Consider the following 8,775-nt stretch of genomic DNA (forward strand, 5'->3'; position numbering starts at 1 on the left):
GGTATACAGTCCAGATCAAGCAATAGTGACGCAGGCATCCAATTATTCATACAACATTCATTCATTTACATACAGGTACGCCACAATCATTCACACTAACTCACGCACGAGACAGAACATTCACGCAGCGTTCATTCTTTACATTCAGGTAACATACAATACCATAAACTGGCACTTCGAGCCCCATCTAATTGTCTCTCAATCACCTTTCAGGTATACAGTCCAGATCAAGCAATAGTGACGCAGGCATCCAATTATTCATACAACATTCATTCATTTACATACAGGTACGCCACAATCATTCACACTAACTCACGCACGAGACAGAACATTCACGCAGCATTCATTCTTTACATTCAGGTAACATACAATACCATAAACTGGTCCTTCGGCGGCAACTAGTCCTTGTGGGAGCATAAACAGATCCTTCGAGGGAAAGAAAATCAGTGGCCAGTGGACTACAAGACTTGCGCCTTCCTTGGTATCTGTTCCGGTGCAATCTCGCCTACAACACAGCGCCATCCCGGCCAGTAACTGACTCATTCAGCCTCAGTTTCTGTCTCATCAGGATGTCGGCAACCAAGAAGCGTGGTTACATTCAAGGTCAAATCACCAAGTTGAGGAACTCATTGGATGGCATCACAGACATTCAGCTGAAAAATCCCGAATTCCTCATCGAACTCAGAGCAAAATTGGACTACATTGAAAATCAAAGATGCAACTACTTTGAGATTCATGAGACAATTATTAGTGAATTGACTAACGATGACGCAATTGCCAAGGAGGAGAAGACACTCAGTCATTTTGTGGATTCTTGTGACAATCTTGAGATTGAGATTCGCATGTTCATCCGCAAATGCAAGTCAAATACAGAAGCTGGCGGTACAGATAGTGAGATGATCTCGTTGGTCGACAAGATGATCAGTAGGCACAGTCAAGATATGGCGAAATTGATGAAGGATCATGACAGACAGCTCAATCAACTCACCAAATCGGAAGTCAAGAGTAACATCAAATTGTCTCAACTCTCGTTGAAACCATTCAATGGAGAATATACTGAGTGGCCATCATTTCACGCCTCCTTCAGTCATTCTGTCCATAACAACAAGGAGCTGCATGACATAGACAAGTATCAATACCTCTTGAATTCTTTGACTGGAGAAGCAAGATCCGTCATCAAGGAACTTCCCGTGTCAGAACAAAACTATCAAGTCGCATGGGAGTTGCTCGTCAAGCGATTCAACAAGCCCAAGAGCATCCTTAAGGAGCATTTCACTCGCTTCTTTACTCAGCCAGAGCTCAAGGTAGCGGACGTGAGCAAGCTGCGAAAGCTTCATAGCATTTATGAGGAATCAATTCGCGGAGCAGAACAGATGGGGGCGACCAACAAGGACGCCTGGTTGATCTTTTTCGCCACACAAACCTTGGATCCTGACACAAAGGAGCTTTGGTCTCGTGAGAAGACAAAAGGAGATCTTCCAACCTGGCAAGAGTTCAGCGACTTCCTCTCAGATCGCTGTGATGCACTGGAGAGCCTTTCCAAGCCAAAGGTCAATTCCGGCAGTTCATCCCAGCCAGCTCCTCTCCCAATCCACCTCACGACCCAATCCACCACCAAACAGCAGAAGCAATCATCATTCTGCAACACCAACAATGACGTATGCAAGATCTGCAAGGCAGCTGTGCACCACGCATGGAGATGTGACAAGTTTTTGGCCAAATCAGCATCCCAGAGACTCAAGACACTTCTCCAACTTCAGATGTGTACGAATTGTCTCAGTCCACTTCATACTAATTGTGAGCGAGGTTCATGTCGTGTTTGTCACCAACACCACAACACCATGATTCATGATGCCTTTGATGAGAAGGTATCCGCTCAAGAGCCACAGTCAGCTCCCAAACCATCCACATCAGTGGACAAGCCCAACCATTCAGAGGCTCAAAAAGCGTCACAGTCAACGCAAAACAAATCATCCTTGGCTACTGTGGACACTCAGTCACTCAACGAGACAACAAGCAGCTCGGACAGCCAGTCGTTCATGACAAGGATCACAAAAAACACCCTGCTTCCAACTGTACAGGTTTTCGCAAGAGGACCGAATGGGAAACTCCACAGATGTCGTGCGTTGCTGGACTCAGGCAGCCAGGTCAACTTCGTCACAGCGAGATTTGTGGACAAACTCAAACTTCCCAAATGTCAGGGAGAAGCACGACAAATCTCAGGCGTCAATACAGCCTTCACAAATGTCAATCAGACAGCAGACATCAACATTTCATCTACGGACGAACAATTCCAAATGACAACCAATTTCATGATCGTCCCCAAGGTCGTGGATGAAATGCCAACAGACTACATCGAGCTCAATTGGAAGATCCCTGACCACATCACATTGGCAGACCCACAGTACATGATTCCGGGAAGAATAGATCTCCTTCTGGGTGCTGAATTCGATGCCCGAGCGAGGCGCTCAGGCAATCTTCAAGACAATTCTCCAGCCCTGTTGGAGACTGCCTTCGGCTGGGTAGTTCAGGGTGCCTGAGTTCAGCATCAGGGGTCTCAGGAGCTCAACAACTTCCTTTGTCTCGCCACGTTCACAGACGAGATGCAGCAAGTGGCAAAATTCTTTGAGGTTGAGGAAGTTGGACAGTATGATTCATCTCCATTGTCCTCAGAGGAGCAAGAGTGTGAAGATCACTTCGCACTGACAGTCAAAAGGAACTCTGAGGGGCGATTCATCGTGAGGTTTCCTCTTCGGGACAATGTTACTGAACTAGGGAGCTCAAGATTCATCGCTGAACAGCGCTTCAAGCAAGTGGAGAAGAAACTCAATCGCAATCCAATTCTGAAGCAACACTACATGGATTTCATGCAGATGTACCTGGACTTGGGGCATATGAGGCCATTGCCGGATGACTATACGTCATCCCAGCCAGAGTATTACCTCCCACACCATGCAGTGGTCAGGATGTCATCGTCAAGTACCCCTGTCCGTGTTGTCTTCGATGCAAGCTGCAAAACAACCTCAGGACTTTCCCTCAACTCCGTTCTGAAAGTGGGTCCTCGCACTTAGCAGGATTTATTTGACATCCTCATTCGGTATCGTCAATACAACTTCACAATCAAGGCCGATATCGAGAAAATGTTCCGCCAAGTCAGGATGCATGAGGAAGATCAAAATCTGCAGAGGATTCTACACAGAGATGATCCAACCAAACCACTTCAGACATTCCTTCTCACCACCGTGACTTACGGGACAGCAAGTGCGCCATATCTCTCAACTCGTTGCATGAAGCAATTGGTGGCTGAAGACGGTGACAATTATCCTCATGCCAAGGAAGTAGCCAATCGAGATTTTTATGTCGATGACCTTCTGACTGGCACTCAGACAATTCAGGAAGCAGTCACTCTTCAGGAGGAATTGGTAGCTCTATTCAAGGGAGGAGGATTTTCACTCAAAAAGTGGTCATCGAACAGTCAGGAGATTCTCGACAAAATCCCACCTGAGGACAGAGAAACAAAGTCAGTCTTGGAATTTGATTCTGGAGGCAGCATTTCTACACTTGGCCTTCAGTGCAATCCACTCAGTGATACACTGTCATTTAAGATTTCTCTCAAGGAAGGAGCGATTGTTAAGCGCAGTGTACTTTCCAACATGTCACGAGTTTTCGACCCATTGGGACTTCTTTCTCCAGTCACAATCACAGGAAAGATCTTCATCCAGAAGCTGTGGAAAGAGAATCTCGACTGGGACACGGAACTCCCAGAGCAGCTCAGGGACGAATGGATTTCTTATCAAGAGGAAATTCTCAAACTGTCAGCTCTGAGTCTGCCAAGAAAATTCACACCATTTGATGACGTCAAACAGTTGCAATTGTATGGTTTCTGCGATGCATCACAAGATGCATATGCTGCATGCATCTACGCGAGGTCAATTAACCTCAACGGCGAAGTGAGCTGTCAGCTGATAGCTGCCAAAACAAGAGTCGCTCCGACAAGTCCACTCACAATTCCCAGACTTGAGCTTTGTGGTGCAATTCTCCTCGTCAGACTTCTCAAGAAGGTGCAAAAGGCTCTCTCCATGGAAATTGGGGACATCAGAGTCTTCTCAGACTCAACCATCGTGCTCCACTGGATCAGTGGAGAGGCCAGCCGCTGGAAAACATTCGTTCGCAACAGAGTCATCAAAATCCAATCAGAAATTCCTGCCACATCTTGGGGACATGTCAGATCAGAGGACAACCCAGCAGATCTCGCTTCACGAGGAGTTCAGTCAGATGTTCTGCTGCACAATGACTTCTGGTTCCATGGTCCACAGTGGATTCTTCATGACGTACCACCTCCTTTCATCCAGAAGATCGAACCAAAAGATATCCCAGCGGAAGATCTTGAGGAGATTAAGGTATGTACCCATTTCCATGTCTCTAACCCTTTTTGGAATATCATCGACAGATACTCCTCCCTCACGAGGCTGGTGAGGGCAGTGGGAATCCTCAGAAGGTTCACACAGTTCATCACGAACAAGTACAAGGGACCCTGCCACGTCAATCGTGGCCCTCTCACTGCTGCAGAGCTGGATTCAGCTCGAGAAACCATCATCAAGGCTGTCCAGGCTCAATCATTCGCAGAGGAGATTCAGGAGATATCCCGAGGGAAGGAGAAGAAGGTCTCAAGAGACTCATCTGTTCGCAAATTGCATCCCATCCTAGACGACAGGGGATTGGTACGTGTAGGGGGCAGGATTGAGCGAGCAGAAACGACTTTTGACCACAAACATCCGATTCTCTTGCCATACAAACACCACTTCACGGATTTGGTAGCTCAGCATTTCCATACCACTACACTCCATGGGGGCCCCAAGCTTCTTCTCAATGCCATGAGGATGGAATACTGGCCAATCAACGGAATGAGGGTGGCAAAGAGAATCACAGGACGATGCCTCAACTGCTTCAAGGTCAAGCCCCGAGGTGTAGAACAGCTGATGGCCGATTGTCAAACCAACAGAGTCCGTCAATATCGCCCATTCACACACACGGGAGTTGACTATTGCGGTCCCTTTCTGCTGAAACCTCTCACACGTAAAGGAGCGCCACCCAAGGTGTACATATCCGTGTTCATCTGCCTCACCACAAGGGCCATTCACCTGGAGGTAGCAGGATCCCTCACTTTGGAAGCTTTTTTAGCAGCTATGAGACGTTTCACAGCTAGACGTGGGATTCCATCTCACATCTACTGTGATAATGCCACAAACTTTGTGGGTGGAAGCCGAGAATTGGATCAACTGAAGCAGCAATTCACATCAGAACAAGGACAAAACACACTCATCAATACCACAGCCGAGATGGGGATAAAATTCCATTTTATTCCTCCAGCCAGCCCGACATTTGGAGGGTCTTGGGAGTCGGGAGTGAAGCTGTTCAAAACACATTTTCGCAGAGTGGCAGGAAATGCTTCACTCACTCAAGAGCAAATGAACACCTTGGTGACACAGATCGAGGGTATTCTGAACTCCAGGCCACTCACAGATCTCTCCACTGACCCACGAGACTTCTCTCCACTCACTCCGGGACATCTGCTGATTCTTGGCCCACCAAATGAGACACCACAATTGAATATTCCAGAACCCAGTCTTCTTCACATTCCCAACAATCGTCTTGGACACTGGCAGAGGGTTCAACAGATCGTGCAGCATTTCTGGGCAAGATGGCACAGAGAGTATCTCCACTCACTCCAACCTCGTAACAAGTGGATGAAAGACAATCCTGCAGTAGAAGTGAACGATCTGGTCCTCATCAAACAAGACAATTTGCCTCCTCTGAGATGGCCAACTGGACGTGTGATCAAGGTACATCCGGGAGATGACAATTTGGTTAGGGTAGTTAGCCTCCAGACGCCTCTTGGGATCACTCAACGCGCTCTGTCCAAGATTTGCCCCCTACCAAAGGAAACATCGATGGAAAACTTGAAATCTCTCATCGTGATTTCACCCAGCCAGGATGTTATCGCTCATGCGACAACAGAGCCGCGATGCGGGAAGTGAGAGAATCACTTTTTGGGAAATTTCCCCCTCTACTCCACACATACATGGACGACAGAATTTCCCATTGTGTCTTCCCCATCTATCTCTCTCTACGACATCATCCGCCATCATTCGACCACGATTCATCGCGCTCTCTAAGAATTTATTATTATCCGAGTCATCTATTACGTTTATTGTCAAATTTAAGTAAATTTAGTTTCATAGTATCCAGTGAATTAAAGTAGTCAGTAAATAAAGTTGAGTTTATCAAGAAATCAGCGTTTTTAGTGGACAAGAATTTGGCGTCTGCGGAAGGGCTCAATTTTTGCACTTCGAGCCCCATCTAATTGTCTCTCAATCACCTTTCAGGTATACAGTCCAGATCAAGCAATAGTGACGCAGGCATCCAATTATTCATACAACATTCATTCATTTACATACAGGTACGCCACAATCATTCACACTAACTCACGCACGAGACAGAACATTCACGCAGCGTTCATTCTTTACATTCAGGTAACATACAATACCATAAACTGGCACTTCGAGCCCCATCTAATTGTCTCTCAATCACCTTTCAGGTATACAGTCCAGATCAAGCAATAGTGACGCAGGCATCCAATTATTCATACAACATTCATTCATTTACATACAGGTACGCCACAATCATTCACACTAACTCACGCACGAGACAGAACATTCACGCAGCATTCATTCTTTACATTCAGGTAACATACAATACCAGTGTTCATGAATTCATTGTTTATGTATATTATAATTCATCGATTTTGTACTGTATAATATGTATATAGATTCATTGCCACCACAGGAAATAATTTCGCAAAATTTTTAGTTTTCTAATTAACAGTTTATCTGTTTTAATATGTTCGTGGCTAGAGGTTAAATGATTGGAGATATCGACTTGTGGTTTGATGGATATTATCTAAGGATTAAAGATGAACATTCCCCGTTCATCTGTCTTCGACCCCAATTTATAATTGTTTTGAGTTCAATCTTTTAGGAGGAAGTGGGGCATCTTTGAAAGTGGGGCACTTTTGAAATTGGGATTTTCATCTATTTTTAAATAAAATTGAGCCTAATCGTGATATAATTTGGCTGCACAAACAGACTGAGAAGCTAAATTACACTATAATATGGCTCAGTTTCACTTAAATATAGGAGAAAAATCTTAATTTCAAAGGTGCCCCACTTTCAAAGGTGCCTCACTTCCCACTAACCGAGTGAATAATAGTAAATGAAATCCTAATCGTACCATATTATTATTATGAAGATCCATTGATTGTTCCACAATCTAATTTTTTTTAATTCTCACAACATTATAGATATAACTCAACTTCAATTTGCAAATAACAGCAATAGGAATAAGTGGGGCTCTTTTGCATTGGATACCTTTGAAACTATGGACATTCTTTTTTTCAATTTATAAAAGGAATAGAGTCTTATCATGATTTTTTTTAGGTTCACAGATGGTTTGGTTTGTATAGCTAAATTATTATTATTATTGATCGTATCGAGACACTTTAATTTCTATTACAATGCAATCATTACAATGTGCCCCGTGTTGGAAGAATTGCTGATCGTAGACCGCCCAGGAACGCCTTCCCCGTAGTAAATGCTTCTTCCATGCTTCTGAAGTTTTTTTTGGGCAGAGGCGGTGCATTTTATTACGTATTATATCATAGTGAAAATGTCTTTTTTCCAGACATTCAGTTTCTTGCACCGGGCGGGACTCGAACTCACAGCTGTGAGAGTCGAGTCAGAGATCTCACCGTCCAAGAGCCAACAGTCTTGCCTATTGTGCCACTGAGATCCCTAGTTAAATTATATCATGGTAAAGTCAAGTTCCTTAAAAAAAAATAAGGAAAAAACGAAAAGCCATATTTCAAAGGTACTCAAATTCAAAAATGCCCCACTTCTCCCTTTTTATCTAAAAAAGAGTTCCACTTACCTTTTAATTCGAGAGACATTTAGAATTAAGAGAAAACCTAAGAATTCTTTCCTTCCATCGGGTTTTCCAGGATTGAATATCAAAGTTGACGAATATAATCTGTAGTAAAACAATAATTGAACTTTTATTTATTTTTTATATACAGCGCTTTTAATTGTTATTAGAATATTTAACAGGTACATAAGTCATCAAATACAGTGACAAAGGAAATTCGAGGAATGCTCGAATTCAAGTAATATCAGAGTAACTTAAAGTGACTTTCTAAATCAAAATCAAAATGTAAAATTAATAAAAAAACTAGTATAATGGTTGGCCAATGAACTTTTTGTTTCTTCTAGCGTGGTTAAACTTGGAAAAAAATAGAACAAAACAATAAAAAACTCGTTTTATCAAAGTGCATATCAAAAATTCCTTTTCGAATATATCTATATATAGATATAATTTAAATATATTACCGAGCTATCACACTAGGATTTTTTTTTCAATTTGTAAATTCAATTTAATTTTCAGATGAATTGTTCCTATGCGTTATTTTGCATTAAAAATCATTTGAATTAATAGATTTTCGCTTATTTATTTCAATTCCAATTTTAGATGATATAGGCACCCTCATTTTAGTTGTTTCTTTCTGCAAATGAGGTCCAACTATGCGAATTAGTTCCTCAAATTCTTCAGTAGCTATACGAAGAAAATTGTTGTGTCCAAAAAAATCACCAGTTGCGATATCATCATATATTTTTTCAATGAATCCGTGGGCAGATCTCTCTCGGATCCATTTTCTGGCCCACA

At 43.2% G+C, this 8,775-nt stretch overlaps 3 protein-coding genes across 3 annotated transcripts; all 3 read left to right on the plus strand.

Moving 5' to 3' along the window:
* The first annotated feature begins 569 nt into the window (after positions 1-569).
* On the plus strand, positions 570-2,540 carry LOC129800939 (uncharacterized). The gene has a single exon (XM_055845682.1). The coding sequence runs from the start codon at positions 570-572 to the stop codon at positions 2,538-2,540; it is 1,971 nt and encodes a 656-aa protein (XP_055701657.1).
* A 63-nt stretch (positions 2,541-2,603) lies between these two features.
* LOC129800940 (uncharacterized) lies at positions 2,604-3,071 on the plus strand. The gene has a single exon (XM_055845684.1). The coding sequence runs from the start codon at positions 2,604-2,606 to the stop codon at positions 3,069-3,071; it is 468 nt and encodes a 155-aa protein (XP_055701659.1).
* Positions 3,072-3,158: 87 nt separating this feature from the next.
* Positions 3,159-6,038, plus strand: LOC129800941 (uncharacterized). The gene has a single exon (XM_055845685.1). The coding sequence runs from the start codon at positions 3,159-3,161 to the stop codon at positions 6,036-6,038; it is 2,880 nt and encodes a 959-aa protein (XP_055701660.1).
* The last annotated feature ends 2,737 nt before the right edge of the window (positions 6,039-8,775 follow it).

Source organism: Phlebotomus papatasi, chromosome 2 (genome assembly GCF_024763615.1).
Source record: "Phlebotomus papatasi isolate M1 chromosome 2, Ppap_2.1, whole genome shotgun sequence".
Taxonomy (NCBI): Eukaryota; Metazoa; Arthropoda; class Insecta; order Diptera; family Psychodidae; genus Phlebotomus; species Phlebotomus papatasi.